We start from the raw sequence: 18648 nt of genomic DNA, 5'->3' as shown, positions 1-18648 counted from the left end.
GAAGACCTCCTCACCACTTTCCCTCAGTCATCAACCCACATAGTGCCAGGAGCTGGGGCTGGGTGGACAAGGGACTGGTCCCCAGGGAAGGGAGAGAAGAGACAGTTCCCACATCCCATCACCCTAACACCGTGGCCTGCCCAGTCCCCAGAGGCAACAGGGGATGGCCCTTGGGTCTTGGGTAGATGAGGTGAGACAGGAGAAGATGCTGCCTCTGCGTGGTGCTAACATTCTGTAGCGGGCCAGCACGAACTTGAGGAGGCTTCCTGTAGATGGAGAGCCTGGGGGAGTTAGGTCAGCCAGAGGGGAAGCAGCTTTCTCAGGCACGGAAGTACTTGGCTTTCAGCTCATTTGTTTGTCGTTTGCTGTTTTCTCATCACTCACCAGGTTGGGGGTGTTTATGGCCCCTTCTGGGGTCGGGGTGAGGGACTGGTCAGAAACCAGGCCCACACTCAGTGGTTTAATCTGTTTAAAGGGATGCCTGGGCGTGTTCACACATGTGCGGGGGAGGGGGCCACAGACTGAGCTCACAGAGGGAGGAACACCTCAGCCAGGACCTTGAAACATTCTCTGGAATTGTTCCGGAGGAAAGGCTGGGGGAAGGGCAGTCAGGCAGAGGGACAACATATGCGCAGGGCAGAGGCAAAGAGCCCAGGGTGTTTGGGATTGACAGTGGCTGGGTTGAAGCAGATAAACCTGGGGTCAGAGCCCTGGATGCTGTTAGGGGGGTGCTCTTTTCCTGAGGCTGAGGAGGTGGAAGGGCATAAGGGGGTTTTACACAGGGGAGGCTGAGGGTGCTTAGGGTTTGGGGCGTCACTATCCCTAATCTTTCTGAGCAGCCAGGCCAGACCTGGCAGTGTCTCCTGGGGAGCAGGAAGGGGGCAGAGAGCTGTCACCTGCTCAGAAGCAGGAGGGGCAGCTGGCCCTCAACTCAATTTTGATTTGCCTAAATCTCATCCTATTCAATGAGTGTTCCTTGGATTTTCTTCTTTTAAAATTCAGGACACTTTGCTGCTCTTCTGAGGTTTATGAATGTTTAAAAACTGCTTTGTGGTCCCCAAAGTAATTTGACAAGTCTGACAGCTATTGATTAAAAACCTGAAATTATTCAGGCTGCAGGATGACTTGGGGGATTAGATGGAAAGTTTTTTTGTTTCTTCCCTCTCTGCAACGCCCCTCCCCCCAAAAAAAATAAGATGTGCAAAGGTAAATGTGTTCCTGAATGTTTTTTGAAAACTCCATTAGGCCTGCAAAATTGTACTGGAAAGGGTGTGGGTTGGGTATGGTCCAGATGCAGAAAGCTGTCTCTCCCATTCAGAGACACTGGCAACATGCCAGCACCCCTCATTTCTCTGGCCTTTTCCCAACCCTGTGGCCTCAAGTCACCACCAGGCAGCAATGAGGTATTAAACCCAAAACCAAACCAAATCCATTGCCGTCGAGTTGATTCCAATTCATAGCAACCCTATAGGACAGTAGAACTGCCCCATGGGGTTTCTAAGGCTGTAATCTACATGGAAGCAGACTGCTACATCTTTCTTCCGCGGAGCAGCCGGTGAGTTCAAGCTGCCAACCTTTCAGTTAGCAGCCGTCAGCAGCTGAGTGCTTAACCACTGCACCACCAGGGCTTGATGAGGTATTACTAATATGCTGTTACTACTAGTAGTGGCAGTGGTAGTAACGGTGGTAGTAGTGGTGGTGGTGGTAATAGTAGTGGTAGTATATGGTCTCACATGTTTCTGGAGAGTTGGCACATTGGGGTTTTTGTATGTCTCTTTGAAGAAGTTCAGTGTTTGAGGAAACAGCATCCCAAAGAGGGAGGGAACTTGTTCAGGGTCATGCAGCAAGTCTGGGGTCCCAGAGAAGGAGGGGTAGGTCCAAGACCACAGGCAGATTAGTGGCAGAACCAGGACAGGAACCTAGCACTCCCTGGTCAGGCCATCCCTCCCAGCCCTGCCCCATCTTCTCCATAAATTGGACTGCATGAAAGGGGTGGGCCCTTGTTGGGGCACTAGGCATGCAGTGGTGCTTAGTGGCTGTCATAGTTAAGTGCGGGCTGCCACAGCGTTGTTCATTCAGGCAGCATTTATTGGGCATCTACTGTATGCCAGGCCTTGGGCTGCATTGTAGCTGCAGCACATGATGAGCTGCTCTGTCCTTCTGTTTTGATGGCCAGAGTGTCAGCCCTTCTCTTTGCCAGCTCAGTCCTGTAAGTGGGGCCAGCACAGGCTCCCAGACGCAAAGGTGTTTGCTGGGGCTCCAGGGGTAGAGTGAGGGCTGGAGGCCAAGCACCTCCCTGCCTCCCAGCCCAGGACTCAGCATGTGTATGGGAGGGGTGGGGGCGGGTCACACTGGTTCCTGGTGGCTCTGCTAGGGACCTGCCCCCTTGCCTTGGGCTGAGGGCAGCCCAGGCTGGGAGTAACCACGCCTCCAGGCCCTGTCATCCCAGGAAGCCTTCCCAGGCAGGGCTTCCATCCTCCCTGCCTTTTTAGGACAGCCTGTGCATCTTCAGAGCCCTCGGGGCCACCAGGCGGCTGCATTCTTCTCCCCTCCCCTGGGGCCCCAGCTGGGCCAGGGACAGAGCTCTGGCCTGCTCAGCAGTGGGTTCCCAGGGGAGCAGGGCAAGGCTGGGTCCAAGGAGCGATGGTTCTGCAGGACGCTCTGATGTGGTGCTGCCTATTTGTGGACAGGATGCTGTTCGATTCCCAGGAGGTCAGCGCCCCCATTCTCACTGGGTCCAGGGACCCATCCATTGTGGGCAGAGATTTCCAACATCGTTCCCTGGACTTGCCTGGCAGTGACAGGCAGGTGCATGGTTGGTGTGTTCTGACCTGAACTGGGGCTTAGGGAGTCAGAAGGTCCCACCAGCCTTCAGGTCGGCACCTCCTTCATGGAGAACAACCTTGTCCAGAATTCCTCCCCTCCCCAACACCCCCCCCCCACCACCACCCAGGCCTGCTTGTGGCAGTGGCATGGGACCACACAAGGATGTGTGATGGAGATTGGGGCTGGGGCAGAGTCACAGGCAAGAGAGGACAAAGTGGCCCCTCGGTGGGATTTACTGCCCTGTGCCCTTTTTCCCTTCCTTTTACTTCAGGAAATTAAGGGCTCCCCCCACCTCCTCCCCGCCCCGCCAAGGCATCCCAGAGTATTTGGTAGATGTTGTTTGTCTCCATTTTGCAGATGGGGAAAACAGGCATAGAGAAACTAAGGCATTTGAGTGATGAGGGGAAAGGGACAGAATAGCATGCGAAGTCCTTATCTTGTCGCCCCAAGTATCAGGAGCTTTACCTCCCTTAGCAATGTCAGCCTTGATAGCAGCGTGCCCATCATTCAGCAGTGTGGTTCACAGCTCTATACCCCACTCCAGAAATGGTGCCTAGTAGTAAGTGAACAGACTGGAGGACTGGACTGCTCAAGAGGGAGTGATTGTAGTAGCTAGCATTGACCTGTCCTCCTGAGCATCTCACCTGCACTGCCGCATTTAATCCTTAAAGCAGCCCTGTGAGAAAGGTATGTCATTATCCCCACTTAGAGATGGGGAAACTGAGGCCTAGAGAGTTGAATGACTTAATGTATCCAAGGCCACATGTTTTATAAAGAGTAGAGACTAGGCTTCTGCTTATCTCTTGCCAGTTGCCAACTGCAGGTGGCATTTCCGTTGTGTGCACATACAGTGTGTATATGTGTGTTTATGCCTTATCAGACTCTTCCCTCCACTGCCTGCCTAAGGCCTCCCTATGACTGCCTGGCCTCTTACCCCAGCAATCCTTGTTCCAGCCCCCAGCAGTGCAGGCGTCGCTCTGCACCATGTCTAAAAGGCCTCTCAACTGCTAGCATACTTCCAGAGATAGAGTGCCCACTCCCTCTGAAACCTAACCAGCCTGGCCCATTTTGGGAAAGCTGTGAATGAGCTGGCATTGGCCTCTCCTGGTCCCAGCCCAGCCCCCTTGAGATTTGAAGGGTGAACCTCAGCCTCCTCCTTTCCAGGCTATACAACTCTGTTCTCAACTCACCCCGCCCATTACTGGGAACATCCTCACTGTGTCAAAATAGGACTTTCTGATTATCGTGAGTTTTGTTTTTGGGACCACTCCCTTCTTGAAATAATGGGGAGTTTGTTGAACTTCTGTGCCACTAACCTTTTAAGAGAGAAAAATACGGGGTTGAAACACAGCTCGTGGGTTGGCTAGAAGGCTGTCAGATAAGGCAGTGCCCCAGGAGCCAGGACAATGACCCTGTTGTTCCCGCTGCCCAGCCCCCACAATGAGCTGCTGTTGGGGCCTGGCTTTATCTTCAACAATGGCCTCACCCATGCCCACGGGCCCTGGGTCCTGGGCAGAGGCTGCCCCACTCTGCCCAGCCACCCTGCCCCCTGCCCTGCTGCCTGTGGTGCCCCCGTGGAACAGTTGAGAAGCCAGGTGGAGGTGGTGCCTTGTGGTAGTGACGCTAATCTTGGACTCTGCTGAACTGGGTTCAGTTGTCACTTGGCCACTTGCTACCCATGTGATTTTGAACAAGTCACCTCGCCTATCTGAGATGTGGTACCTCAGGCCCGACGAAATTGTTGTGAGAAAAACATGAGGAGACAGGTGGGAAAGTGGCACAGAGTGGAGCTTGGGCAGTATGGGTATGAGTGTTATCTTTCTGGAGGGACCAGGGACAGCAGCATGGTGGTGGCATTTGGGCTGGGCTTTGAAGACTGAGAAAGATTTTTCTATGCAGAGAAGTGGAGGGAAAGACAGTACCCTTTCAAGAAACAGCATGGGCCAGGTCCCCCAGAGGGGAGGTGTTCAGCGACCAGGGAAGGGAAGTCTGGTTATTTGCCAGGGTGTAGTGTGAGGCGAGGGTAGAGAGAGGGTACTTCAGGAAGGGCTTGAACACCGCAATGAGGCATCTGGGACTCAATTATTCTGTAGGTTATGAGGGGAGAGAGGAGAAACGAGAGTGATACCTGTCGGATAGAGGAGCATGTGGCGGAGGTGGGGATATGCTGTGGACTAGGTGGGAGAAGGCTGGTGGGACACAACTGCCCCCAGCCAAGACCACTCTCAATTGCAGTGGAGTCTTGGGCAGTCTTACTATCCAGTGGTCTAGGCTCTGTCCTCTATAATCTGGAGATCATGGTGCCACCTCCTTCTGGAGGTGTGAGGATTCTAGGTCATGGAAGATACAGTGAAGGGCCCCCAGTGTAGCAGGCTAGACTTGGGAGGAGGAGAAGGGGAAGCAAGGGCCTCTGGTCCCTGGGAGCTGCTGTGAGGCTAGAGAATGCACCCTCTTTGGGAAGATCTAAGAGGGCTAGGGCCATGGAGCAGGGGCTGGAGGTGCAGCTGCAGAGGGTAGGATGAACTTCCTAACCTTGGGAGAAATGGAGGGAGCTCCCTAAGGGCAGAGCCATTTCTCAGAGGTTCTGGGGTGAGCCTCCCCTTAAGGCTCTTGGGTAGTGGCCTTGAGCAGACTGCTGCCCTGATGACCCACCCTTGGGTCTTCTTTGTTGCTTGTCCAAGGGAATCACTGTCACCAGGGTCTGCAGGGCTCGGCGAAGATTGTCCTCATGCCAGGAGATCCCCCCTGCCTGGGTTTAGCTGACCTTGGCTGCTGAGATTTTGGGGTTTTGATCCAGGAGTCCTGAAGCTCTGAATCTTAGAGCTGAGCCAGACCCAGCCCGACCCACAAGGAACCCCTACCTTCAAGGGGACAAACTTCCCAGCCCAGCCTCATGAATATTAGGGTGCTAGGCCCAGGTGCATGGTTGCTATATGCCTGGGGAGTCTGGGAAGGCTTCCTGGAAGAAGGGGCACTGATGCTGGGTGTTTGAAGGTTGGATAGGAAAGGGGGAAGATACTTTTGGGCAGAGGGGGCTACATGTGCCTGGGGGCCTGCCTAACAGAATTGGGACCCCAGTGGTGACTGAAGGGTGGGCCTGCTAGGGTGGGACAGGCAGATGGACCTGAGGCCGGCGGCTAGAATGCCTCATTCTGGGGCTTGAACTGAGTCCCATACGGTCTTTAGAGAAATTCCCTCCTCACAACTCAAAGGCATGAGAAATCTCCTCTCCCTGAAAAATCTGTCTTTTTTCACAGTGTGTGCTTATTGCCATATTTTCCATTTCAGGCAAGCATACTTCCTTTTTTTTTCAAATAGGAAAATGCCCCCCAAGGTATGGGGTACCACACCTGAAATGTGACACTGGGAGAGAAGACAAGGCTCAGGGTGGGTCACTTCCTCTCTGAGCAGGCCTTGGTTTCTCCTGTTAAGTGGGATGAGGACGGTGTCTGCCTCTTAGGTCTAGTGCAGAGCCTAGGGTTGGCCTGGCCAGGCATGCCGTCTCCACCGTGGTGCGCTGGGGCAAGTGTGTGGAGCCCACAGCCCTGGCTTGAGACCTGGTTCTGTTGCAGACATGCAGCCCAGCCTCCCTGAGCCCAGTGTACTTGCACGGCATCCCTGGCAGGATTGTTGTGGTCTGTGGGAGTGAGGTGCATGGGCGGAGGTACCTGGTGAAGGCCTTTTGCCCTCCTAGTCACCGCCTCACTGAGGAGATCTAAGACTCCTGTATCCAGAGTCCACAGGCCGGTCAGGGAAGGAAGCCATCATGAGGCTGGGCTGGGTATGGGTGGAGAACATGCAGAGGGAGAGTGTTGGGCCACGTTCTCTCTCACCTTGGCCTGTGGGTGGGAGGGCAGGATCTGACCCAGGAGCTGGGGCCTGGCCGAGGCCCTGTGTACAATGGCATCAGGTCCCAGACTCCACACAGGGCAGCTGTGGGCACAGCTTCCAGACCTGGGTCCTCATCCCAGCAGGTGGCCCTGCGCAGACCAAGTAACATCTCCCTGAGCCCACTTACCCTTCTGTAAAATGGCTAGATGAGTATTCCTGGCAGGGTTGTATGCAGTTGGGATGTAAAAGTGACAAGCCGGGTGCCCTGTGCTGACTGGAGGTAGGTGCCTGCGAGTACCTATCTCCTAGGAGTGGAATGGGAGCCAGGGCAGAGCAGGGCCAGCTCAGCTCCTTTGACCTGAGCTTCCCAGGTAGGAGCCATGCCACTCACTCCCTCCACCCCCAAGCCTGAGCAGTCTCAGAGCACTTTCCCCTCCCTCGCCCTCCTCCCTGCCAGGGATGGCTGCTTCTGAAACCCAGAGGCCGGAGGTGAGAAAGGAAAGTGGCCCAACAATGCCCGGTGAGAGATGAGGCAGAGAGGGGTAAAGGCCTTCTTTGGGTGATTGATGGGGCAGGTGATCTCACTCATGAAATGGGTGGAAGTGCTGCAGGCAGGGACTGGGCTGGCTTTTTGGAGGAGGTGGTTCTTAAGCCATGAGGCTGTTCTGCTGAGTTCAGGAAGTGACCAAATGACCATTTTCCCTTCCTGAGTCCCAGCAATTGTGTCAGCCATTCCCACCTTTGACCATCACACCACCACCACCACCTCCACCACCGCCACCAACTCCTCCACCGCCTCCCACCACCACTTCCACCTCCAACCACCATCACCACCACTACCTCCTACCGCCACCCCTTCCCACCATCACCTCCCACCACCACCACCTCCACCTCCCACTACCGTGTCCCACCACCACCACCACCTCCCACCACCACCTCTACCTCCCAACACCGTCCCACCACCTCCACCTTCTACCACCACCTCCACCTCCACCTCCCAACACCACCACCACCACCACCACCTCCGCCTCCCACCACCTCCACTACCTCCCACCACCACCTACTACCATCACCACCACCACTTGGCTCTGCCAGGAGGTTCCACTCTGGTATGGTCACAGCAGAATAGCTGCCTCTGGGCCCCAGTGGGTTAGGACCAAGGATGCTGTGCGTTGGGGCCTGATGGGTGGGTGCTGTCTTCTCCCCATTATGAACATGTTGGCCAGGAGGGCTTTCCTATGCCCTGCCTTGCCCCCGATCCTTCTCCCAGTGAGTTGGGGCTGCAAGGATGATGGGTGTGACCTCTGCTTCACTGCCCCCACCCCCCGTGGAGAAGCCTTTGGGGAAGTGGGGAGGGTCGAGGCTGCCCAGGTGCAGCCAGGTGTGCCAGGCTAATCCAGGACACCTTTAGGCTGGTGAGCTTCTCCACAGCTCTCTGTTCAGCCAGGAACCTTCTAGTGAGGGCCTGGCCAGATGGGACATGTTTGTGAGGCAAGATGGGGAAAAGGAAGAGGGTTCTTCAGCCACAGGCTCCAGGCTCACTCTGGCTGCTTTGGGGCCTGGCCTGGGCCTGCTGGGCTACTGGGGCTGTAGGACCAGGGCCCCTTGGGTCTCTCTGGGCAGGCCCAGTCTCTGAACAAAGCCTCCCTTTCCATTCCCCAAATAACTCCTCAGGCGCCGCAGGTAGAAGGTGGGCCCAGCTCACCAGCTCCTCCCTTTGTACTTCCTGTGTCCCTACCCTACCCACCCTGGCTCCCAGCATCCTTACCTGGCAAGGTTTTCCAGGCTGGGCCAGAAAGTAGACTGATTCCAGCCTGCTGCCCTTGTTTTCAGCCCCTGATGGCAGGCTTAGGGGCTGCAGGTCCCAGCCTGTCCTATGCAGGGCAACCTCCCCACTTGCTGAGGCAGGGTGTCTCTTATACTGAGGTATGAATCCCCATTCTGGGAGGGAGGCCTGGAGTCTGCCCCGTGAGCTGGGCTGTCAGGCCCAGCGGGGGGCCTAATCTCAACCTAGGGGAGACAGACCCACCCGCGGCATTGGTCATTGCCACGATGGTGGTTGAAGTTAGGCCACTTTGGGCAGTTCCCCATGTGAGCCCTGGGGTAGTTTGGGTTTCAACCTTCTGGTGTGTTCTTACTACGCCCCTCTTGTCCTGTCCATTGTTCTAGAGCTTTCACAAGTCCTGCCTGAGGGGCTTGATTCAGCTTAGGTGATCTGAGCCCTTCCATGTGCGCAGCTTGCCGTGCATGGGTAGGCAGTCAGGAGAAGGTTGACTGGAACTCCTGGGTTAGGCTGTGGGGGTCCTGATTCCAGCTCTGACTCCCATATAGCACCTACCACAGTACTCTACTTGGGGCCGGGGGTAGGGGGAGTTCATATGCACAGAGGGCTGATGCCATGGAGGTTTGGAGTTGAGGGGGGTGGCAGCCTCTGTCAGCCTATGAGGCCCTCTGACTAGAGCAGTTCCACTCATCTCAACTTCTTGGTCCCCAGCCCCCTGGCAGTCATGAAACTGGTATACAGGTATGTGTACTTGGGGGCCAGCCTCTGGTGACCCTGCCTGCTATATGTCCCTCCAGGGCAGGGCCCAGCTCTGAGATGTGTGGTATTTGGCCTGGCCTAAGCCTGACCTGAGGTAGGGGTCTTTGGTGAGGAAGGGAGAGAATGGAAGACTGAGCCCAGTGATCCCTGCCACCACTGGAGGCCAGAAGTTAAAAGGCAGAGGATGGTGGGGAAAGAGTTCTGTGTGGGCTAAGCTTGAGGCAGATTCCTCACCAGCTCCAGGGGTTTGAGCAGTGGCCACAAGCAAGGGTAAGACTTGCCCGGTTCCCGCTCTCCAGGAGTAATCTTTGCAGGCCCCCCCATGGTCTTCAGTGTTTTCCTCTGTCTTAGCTGTTGGGGGCAGGGAGGTCCAGTAGGGCCCTGCTGTGTGCCGTTGGCTCTGGGAAAGGGGCATTCACCTCTCTAATGAGTAGACTCTACCAGGCACTGGTACAGGTACCACCTCAGGTGCATTGAAGAAACCCAGGTGCAAAGAGGGGAAATGACTTGCCCAGGGCTGCAGAGTGAACAGTAGGCCTAGGTCCAAGGCCAGGTCTCTTGGAGCCAGTCAGTTCCATTTGCGTACCAGGTGGTGTCAGCTACCTCTGCTCTTTGTGCCAAGACCTATATTGAGCCCCCTAACTCTGGCCTGGGACCGTGAGTCCCAGCACGTGGCCCCAGTTGAGTCTCAGGGAGTCTTGGCACTCTGCAGAGACTGCCGCATCCCTTCCATTTTGAACCTCCGTGTCTTCATCAGTAAAATAGGAGCAACAAACACCGCTGCCGCTCTCCTGCCTCATGAGGAGCAGGTGGAGTGGGATAGTATATGAGAAAGGGCTCTGTTGGCAGTGAGGATCTGGACAAATATTGGAACAGGGTGACTGCGTTGGTCTTGAACAAGAACTGGAGTGGAGAGATGGGGAGGGCCCCAGGTCCCCAGAAGGCTGCCTGGGTCACAGCCAGCTCTTCCCTGTGAGTCTCTGGGACTGCTCAAGAGGCAGGCAGACCCTGCAGGCTCAAGTGCTAACTTTAAACTCCTGGGTGTTTGCCAAATCCTCAGCTGCTTGTTCCCTTAGACAGTCTGAACCACTTACCCAGGGTCCCACAGTGGGGAAGAGGGACTGGTGGGTTTCTGTGACTCCTGCACCACACCTTTCCCTCTCCCCAAAATCTGTCTTAAACTAGGAAGACAGTGAGAGTTGAGAGGAGTGATTGCTTCCAGCTGAGTGGGTCTGGGTAGGTTTCCTGGAGGGGAGGGGAAGGGAGGGGAGTTGGGACAAGGACAGAGTCAGAGTGGGCTGAGGAGGGGAATTGGAACTAACTTGGCCAGGAGGGTGACAGGCCCAGTCTGAATGCCCACGCCCCCCACCCCCCCCCCACCCCAGGTCCCATCTGATGCCAAGACTGAAGGAGTCACGCTCCCACGAGTCCCTGCTTAGCCCCAGCAGCGCGGTGGAGGCGCTGGACCTCAGCATGGAGGAGGAGGTGGTCATCAAGCCTGTACACAGCAGCATCCTAGGCCAGGACTACTGCTTCGAGGTGGGTCCCACTGCAGGGGAAGGGGGTACTGATGTTCCCTTCTGATGAGGCCAAGTCTCCTTCCAGATACCCTCCTTGAGTGCTCTGTAGCCTCGGCAGGGGCCAGGCTCTTTGGGACAGTGGTGGGAATCTGCTCATGGCTTGGGCGCCTAAGAAACCAGGACTGGGTGAGCTCGGAAAGGGGGCTTTGTTCCTGCCTTCTGGGCTTTCCTTGAAAACGGACCAGCACTTGTTCTCTATGATAGCAAGTGAAGCTGGGTAGTAGGTAAAAGTGATAGAAGGCTGTGTGGAATTGCAGTAATAGGCCCCAGAGCCCTTTTCTTGACCAGCCCACCCACCCCTCCTTGGAGAATTCCCAAATGCAGTGTTGGATAATGGAGCACCCCTCCCCCACCCTTTTTTTTTTTTTTTTCTTCTGGGCCTGTTTCACCTTCTGTACAATGAAAGCCTGAACCTTGTCTGCCCTAACATTCTGTGAGCCAGAGTTTGGGGGCAGAGGGCCAGTGACCCAATCTGGGCAGGGCTATTATAGGGGATTATTCCATTCTCTCCCTGGGGCCCACTCTCCACCCCCAATAGTTATATATAATAAGGGGAGCTCTCTGGTAGAGGAATGAGCCTGTCCAATCCTTCATTATAGGTGGGGAAATGGAGGCTCAGAAGGGACAGGAAGATGTCAGAGGTCACACACCTAGGTTGAGGCCAAGCCAGGACCAGGACTTTGTTGTTTCCAGATGCTCCTAGGAGTTCGTGGTCCGGGGGGTTGGGGAATGGGAAGGGGTTTCTAATAGCTTTTCTAATCATTCATATTTTCTTTCTACCAAGATTCCCCACCCCCACTCTCTGCCCCCCAATAGTCTTGTATAATTAGGGGAGCTCTCTCGTAGGGAGAAATGAGCCTGGTAATGACAATGAGCCATTTGGGGACAGTGTGGCAACCTCCTGGCACCCCCAGCCCCAGGGAGAGAACAGAATGTTGCCAGGCATGTGCCGCATGCCCTGTGACCACTGGGTGCCATTTCTGGTTCCAGATCGTGGCCATGCAGGGCTAGATCAGGGCTCTGACTTCCTTGCCTGGGAAGGGCTGAAGACAAGACTGTCCACAACAGGGGATGCTGCAGAATGGGAAGACCCTTGAACCCCGTGTATGAGCCTGAGTTTCCTCCTAAAGAACCTTTTCATGGTGTGTGGCGGGGGAACGGGGCCAGTGGAAACACAGAGTAGAAGCCACCTGCCTAGAATACTCTCAGGGAGAAGATGTCTAACTCGGGATTGGAGGATGAGCAAGAGTCAGTCTGTTGGGAAGAGGAGAACAACAGCTCCAGGGAGAGGGCCCCAGGGCCCAGCACACCCAGGCAGCCCCATTCTCACCTCTCCAGTCTGGCACAAAAAACGTTTGGCACCTGTTACCATCACTTTTGTCATGTTGCTTGGCAAAACAGAGTTCTTGGAAGGTCTCAGCTGAGGACTGATGTGATCATTGTACCCACCAACTCTGTACCCTTGGTCTGCATCCTTGATACCTGTAGTTCCTGGGTTATGCACTGCCCTCTGACCCAGGCAGGGTGGCCCATCCTTTATCCATCTCAGGGAGACTTAGGTTAGCGTCAGTAAGATGCTTCTCTATCTAGACAGAAGGACCCTGGGGTAGGGGTGAGGACCTAGGACCAGTAGCCAGATGGCTTAGGACTGGGCCACTCTCCTCTCATTGACTTGCTCTGTGACAGCAGATTTCACTTACCACATGTAAAATATGAAATCCAAGGGTTATGATAAGCCTCACCCTACCTCCTTCCTGAGGCTGTGGTACAGACCTGGCGGCCAAGTCTCCTAAGCCCCCGAGACCTTCCACCCACTGCCTAGCTTTGTTGCATTCCCTTCCCCTGTAGCACTGTCTGTCTGTCCCTCACAGGTGACGACGTCATCGGGAAGCAAGTGCTTTTCCTGCCGGTCAGCTGCTGAGCGGGATAAGTGGATGGAGAACCTGCGGCGAGCGGTGCACCCCAACAAGGTAGGCCGGTACCAGCTCTTGCCAAAGCAGGGGGGATTGAGGTTAGGCCTCAGCAGAGCACAGCCTCAGGTGTGCAGAAGCAGGAGGGAGGGGTCTCTGGTGTGGGCTGGGATGGAGGTGGTCATGAAGGCAGGGCCTGAGTATGGTCAGGCTTTGAAAGAGGAGTTAGAGTTGGCAGACTAGTACTATGGGCCTCTGTTGCTTCTATTCTTGAAGGGACAAATTGGGGAAGGTGGGCCAGAGAAATGAGTGTTGGCCGGTTGGGGAGTTGGACCCTGGGGTGCTTCTGCCTGGAACCTTTGTCCCCATTTTCCCACAGGCCAACTTCTCATTGGATTCCAGCTTATACGTCTGTCCCCATCTAGCCAAGCTTCCCTGGCACAGGCGGTCTCGGTGTCTCCTCAGTGTTCCCACTGCCCCGTGAGCTGTCCCCATCAAGTTGACGAGACCCTGAGTGTAATCACCTGCTGCCGTGTCTGCCTCCCTGGCTGATTTGAGGGCCTGGGCTGAGTCCTGGTCATCATGGCATCTCTAAGGAAGGGGACTTAGCTGTGGTCCCCTCTTAAGTTATTTTAAGGACAAGCAAACTAAAGAAAGCTGGTGAATGGCATGGTAGCCTGATCTTAAAACTCTATAAGGAAGGAGTAATTTTATTCCCATTTTACAGAAAAGGAAACGGAGGTTTAGATTAAGTCAGTTGTCCAAAGTCAGTCAGCTAGTATGAGGCAGCGCAGAGATCTTCCTTGTGTCTGTCAGACCCCAGAGCTGTCCCTGTCCCCCACCCTGTCTCAGGCTCTGGGCTGTCCCCTAAGGACATCACCTTCAGAGGCCCTCTCAGATCTGAAACCTTTCGGCAGGGTGCTAAGCCAGGGGTGAGTGACAGGGGCTGCAGGGCCACTCCCAGCTAACCAGCCACCTACGTCCCCTTTGCTTGTGCAGGACAATAGCCGGCGTGTAGAACACATCCTGAAGCTGTGGGTAATTGAGGCCAAGGACCTGCCAGCCAAGAAGAAGTATCTGTGCGAGCTGTGCCTGGACGACGTGCTCTACGCCCGCACCACAGGCAAGCTCAAGACGGACAATGTCTTCTGGGGCGAGCACTTTGAGTTCCATAACTTGCCGCCTCTGCGCACAGTCACCGTCCACCTGTACCGGGAGACTGACAAGAAGAAGAAGAAGGAGCGGAACAGCTACCTGGGCCTAGTGAGCCTGCCTGCTGCCTCAGTGGCTGGACGGCAGTTTGTGGAGAAATGGTACCCAGTGGTGACACCCAACCCCAAGGGCGGCAAGGGCCCCGGGCCCATGATCCGCATCAAGGCGCGCTACCAGACCATCACCATCCTGCCCATGGAGATGTACAAGGAGTTTGCTGAGCACATCACCAACCACTACCTGGGGCTCTGCTCAGCCCTCGAGCCCATCCTCAGCGCCAAGACCAAGGAGGAGATGGCGTCCGCCCTGGTGCACATCCTGCAGAGCACAGGCAAGGTGAAGGTGCGTGTGGGCTCTGTGGCCTGTGGGCTGTGCACAGGGCTTCCCACCATACCGCAGGTGTGGTGGCACGCACTAGATTACTTGCTGTTCCCCCATGTTCATGTTATGTATTGCAGCTCTAGTGAAGGCATTAGAGATATTGGTCACAGCCAGGGGCTCCCTAAACTCAGGAGTTGTGTCATGGTGTAGAGGGCTTTGTACCCCTCCTCCATAGCTGGGGCTGATCACTGAGGCCGGCGGACAGGGATTGCACTTATTGTGGGGGAGTGGGCTTACCTTCTGGTGCCTTCCTCCACTGCCCCGGAGAGCTGACCCCTGAAGCTCTGGGGGAGTGGTTGTGTAGCAGGCTCTTCCAGCACGCATGGATCCCACAAACCCCACTAGTCTCAGCAACCTAAACACACATACAAAATTAGGTGCTGAGACTGGCTAAGATAGCCCCCAACAGGATGGCACCCTAGCCTCACCCCACACTCAGACCCATACACACCGATTTGTACATTTAGACTCGCATGATCATCTGTTACAGCCATTCATGGTTATAGCCACTGCCAGAGCCCTGCAGAAATAGGGATTGTCCAGAAGCCATCTAGGCAGGCCCTACTTCAGAACTGGAGGGGCCTACCTCCCCGCCGCCCCCACCTCCCGTCAGCTCCTACTCCTGAAAATGGGCTGAGCAGCACCAGGCTGTGGCACACCTCAGCCGTCACTTGCTTGGTTTTGGAAACAAGTGGGCTCCTTCCAGACCTGAGTGCTTGGAGAAGGTTCCCCATGTCCTACCTACCCAGCTGAATGGAGCATGGTTCTGTGAGCCACAGAGGTGAATCTACCCTTCTTCATCCTACTCTTTTCCCTCGGGGGCAGCTGTCCAAAGGGAATTCAATGGAAGAAGGAGGACTGGACTTGGAGTCCAACCACATTGCTTAGACAGCGGTGTGGATTAAGACCTGAGTGGCAGGGGTGGGCAGCATCCTGTGTCAAGGTCCTGAACGCTCTGCCTGAGGTCAGGGAGAGGCACAGGTTGGAAGCCAGGCTTCAGGTACCTAGGGAGAGCCCAGGGGTCCATGGCATCATGAAGGCCATGCTGTCCTTTTATACCTTAGGAGGGAGAGGCCATGACTTGAAGTCCCTTGGCCTCCTTCCTGCCCACCCCTTCAGCCAGGCCCGTGGCCTACGACCTGTTGGACTAGTGGTGTGTGGCAGGTGCAGGGCCAGGGAGAGGAACTTTTTCAAGGTGGGGTCTGTGGGGCAGGGTGGGGGAAGCAGCGGCGCTCTGCTTTCCTAGATGTTGTTTGACTACCTCTTCCTGCCATCCTCAGCCTTCACATTTGACTGGCAAGGCTACAGGTTGAACCATCTCTGGCTGCGCGAAGACTGTCCTTAATTTACTGTCAGCATGGGGGTGGGTAGGAAACCAAAAATGGATCAAGGATGGCTGTGGCCCTTGGGGCGGAGAGGCTTGTGCGGTGCCCTTTTCTGTTGCTGTGCCCTTTCAATATCAGTCCCTGGAGGCTGGGCTGGGCTGGCTCTGAAAGGATCTTTGCTCTTGGCTCACAGCCAAGAGGAAAGACATAGCATGGTGCTCATTGTGGAGAGAGGTGGAAGCCAGCACCTCAGCCTCCCCTTGTGGGCCCTCATTTGGTTAAGGAAGCAATAGGTGGAAAGATAGAAGGTAATTAATTTATGCTGCTGGGGAACTTGCATTTGAGCTCCCCTTTCAGGAATATTTGGGGACCAATCATTAAAAAAAAAAAAAAATTTTTTTTCTTTTAATGGTGCTTTTCGTGAAAGACAGGGAGTCTCTGGTGATAGAAGCCCGGGCACTGGGGAACAGGGGCCGTGCAGTTCTACGGTGAAGGCTATGCCTCTCCCTCTGGTCTGGGGCCAGTCATGTGGGCATCTCGATACCTTCCTACCTTTTCCGCAGGCCCCTCTCCTGGTAGGTGGCTTTTCAGAATTCTGTCCTAGGACTTGAAGAGATTTCTCCTTTGCCATTCCCAAATCCCCTCTGTGCAGTGGGAGAAACTGGGGCCTGGGAAGCAAGAGACTTGGACCAGATCCAGCCCTGGTAGCTGTATGGCCTTGGACAAGTCGTCGTCTTGTTCTGTGCCTTACTTTCCCCTCATTGGGTCCTTGCTCTTAGGAGTTTCTCTTCCCAGCACTGGGAAGCTCAGGAAGTAGGCCTGAGCAGGAGCCAGTGTGAAGGTTAGGGAGTGAGATGAAGTACTAGCCGCTACCTCAGTGTGTTCAGGAATGGGCTCCTAGAGGCCAGTCTGTAGGTTAGAAAGTGGTCCTTAGGCCTCGTGATCCCCAGGGGAGCCCAACACCTGCTTCCCCAGCCCCTCTTGCCCCTGCATTGGTCAGCCAGGACTCCTGGGCCTGTAGCTCAATTCTGTATTTCAAGAGCCACTTGAGATTTCAGAGTGCCCCGGTTGTGCATATCAGAGTGAGGGATTTCCTGAGCACTAGACACCCTGCCCCATGTTTACGACCTGGCAGGCTCCATGCTGGGTGGTCCTGCCCTCACTGTCACCCTCCCCTGAGTCTCTGTCTCTCTGCCCATCTTCTTTCCTTCTGCCTTTTCCCCAGATCATAAGGTTGGATGTGGGTGTGAGGAGGCCAGGACTCCAACGGAGGGAGTTGCTGGCTGAGTGGGTGCAGCGGGTTCATTTGACAGCACTCCAGCGTCAGGAGGGTGTGGGCTCAGTCTCCCTCCCTAGGGTTTTCCCATGACAGGCACAGTGGGGCCTGGTGGGTACAGCAGTTTAGCAGCTGCCCTCCAAGGACATCTGGAACCCACAGCAGTGAGGGGCTGCTGCGCTGGGTTTGCCCAGTGGCCACTGGCATCACAGCCGTTTCGAGTCCCACACCAGGGTACCTATGAGTGGACATTGGTTCCCACTTTCACCTATCTAAGCACAGGTAGCTTACCACCTCCCAGGCAGCTGGACAGCCTCTGCCTCTCCCTGGTCCTTCCCTGTGGGCTGAACAGAATATGTCCTGTATCTCAGTGTTGGGGATCCCATCAAAGTAGCATGTAAATCATGACAGCTATTTGTACCGTGGAGAAACAGCAGCCCCGTCTAGCCTGTGGCCCTGATGGTGGTGGGGGCGAGGGGAGTTCTGTGTGGTCACCCAGCCAGGCCTGGTCAGGGCTGAGCAGGGAGTTGAGCCCAGCTGGTCTGATTGTGATGGTGGAGCTCGTGGGCCATGTCCTATACTCTGGTGCAGGCCTACCTCCCCTGCCCTTGGGTCCAGCTCTGATGTCAGCCAACTCTAGGCACCACCCTCATTCCCTGGCAGCCTCTGAGGGTGGGCATTGCATCTGTTTCTCGCTAGGTCACCAGTAGCCTGGCAATGGAGCAGCCTCGAGGAGTAAGGGCTTCTCCTCTGACCAGGGAGCAGGTCCAGAATTCTAGGGTCCTACCTGCCAGGCCGGCTCAGGTCCCGCTTTCCCCACTCTCCCACCTCCCCAGGACTTTCTCACGGACCTGATGATGTCGGAGGTGGACCGCTGTGGGGATAATGAGCACCTCATCTTCCGGGAGAACACGCTGGCCACCAAGGCCATCGAAGAGTACCTCAAGCTGGTGGGCCAGAAGTACTTGCAGGATGCACTAGGTAGGGAGGGTGCAGGCCAGTGGGTGGGAAGAGGGCAGGGCAGGATCCCCAGGACCTCATGTTGCCCCTCCCTGCCCACCCTGGCCACAGGTGAGTTCATCAAAGCGCTGTATGAGTCGGATGAGAACTGCGAAGTGGACCCAAGCAAGTGTTCAGCCGCTGACCTCCCTGAGCACCAGGGCAACCTCAAGATGTGCTGTGAACTGGCCTTCTGCAAGATCATCAACTCCTACTGGTCAGTGCTGTCCCCATGGCCCCATGGGGGCCTTGTGCTTCACTTCTTGGGCTTAGTTGCCCAGGGCTTCCCACCCCAACACCTAAGCTCAGTCCTTTTATGTCAGGATACCTGTGGTGTGCCAGGTGCTGTGCTGGACCCGACCAGCACTTGGTGAGGGAGGGTAGTTACAGGTTGCAGCCGCACACAGCTTCAGGGTGGTGGCACTGCAACTAGACTCCTCTGCCTCACCCCACTGAGTGGTTCTGGTCCTTCACGGGCTCTCAGATGTAGGGGAATGCTCCAGAATGTATGCACAACGTGGCTTTTACAGTGTTATAGCAGGAAGAACCTGGTTGTGCAGTCAGTCTGTGCATATTTATCAGAGCACACTCTGTGCTGGGGCTGCAGCAGTGGGTGAGGCTGACAGGCCCTGCCTCGGGTGGACAGCAAAACCTGGGCTACCTTGTCTGTCCATAGGAGTTATGGTGCTGACGCCACAGACTTGTGATCAGGCCCAGCATGGGTGCGTGTGGGTGCCTGAACACCAGGCAGGCCTCCTGGTGGGGC

General features: G+C 55.6%; 1 protein-coding gene across 3 annotated transcripts in view; it reads left to right on the top strand.

Moving 5' to 3' along the window:
• Window positions 1–18648, top strand: part of DAB2IP (DAB2 interacting protein) — a 102903-nt gene that overhangs the window by 61794 nt on the left and 22461 nt on the right. For all 3 annotated transcript variants that reach the window (XM_010587664.3, XM_010587667.3, XM_010587668.3), the window contains exons 2-6: window positions 10585–10738; window positions 12651–12749; window positions 13689–14243; window positions 17720–17864; window positions 17955–18099. In XM_010587664.3, coding sequence (XP_010585966.1) covers window positions 10595–10738; window positions 12651–12749; window positions 13689–14243; window positions 17720–17864; window positions 17955–18099 — 1088 coding nt within the window. In that variant the 5' untranslated portion in view covers window positions 10585–10594. The remainder of the gene's footprint in view (window positions 1–10584; window positions 10739–12650; window positions 12750–13688; window positions 14244–17719; window positions 17865–17954; window positions 18100–18648) is intronic.

The sequence above is a fragment of the Loxodonta africana genome, chromosome 9, assembly GCF_030014295.1.
Source record: "Loxodonta africana isolate mLoxAfr1 chromosome 9, mLoxAfr1.hap2, whole genome shotgun sequence".
NCBI classification, from domain to species: domain Eukaryota; kingdom Metazoa; phylum Chordata; class Mammalia; order Proboscidea; family Elephantidae; genus Loxodonta; species Loxodonta africana.
Note: the sequence above shows the minus strand (reverse complement) of the source record. Positions and strands in the feature narration are given on the sequence as shown.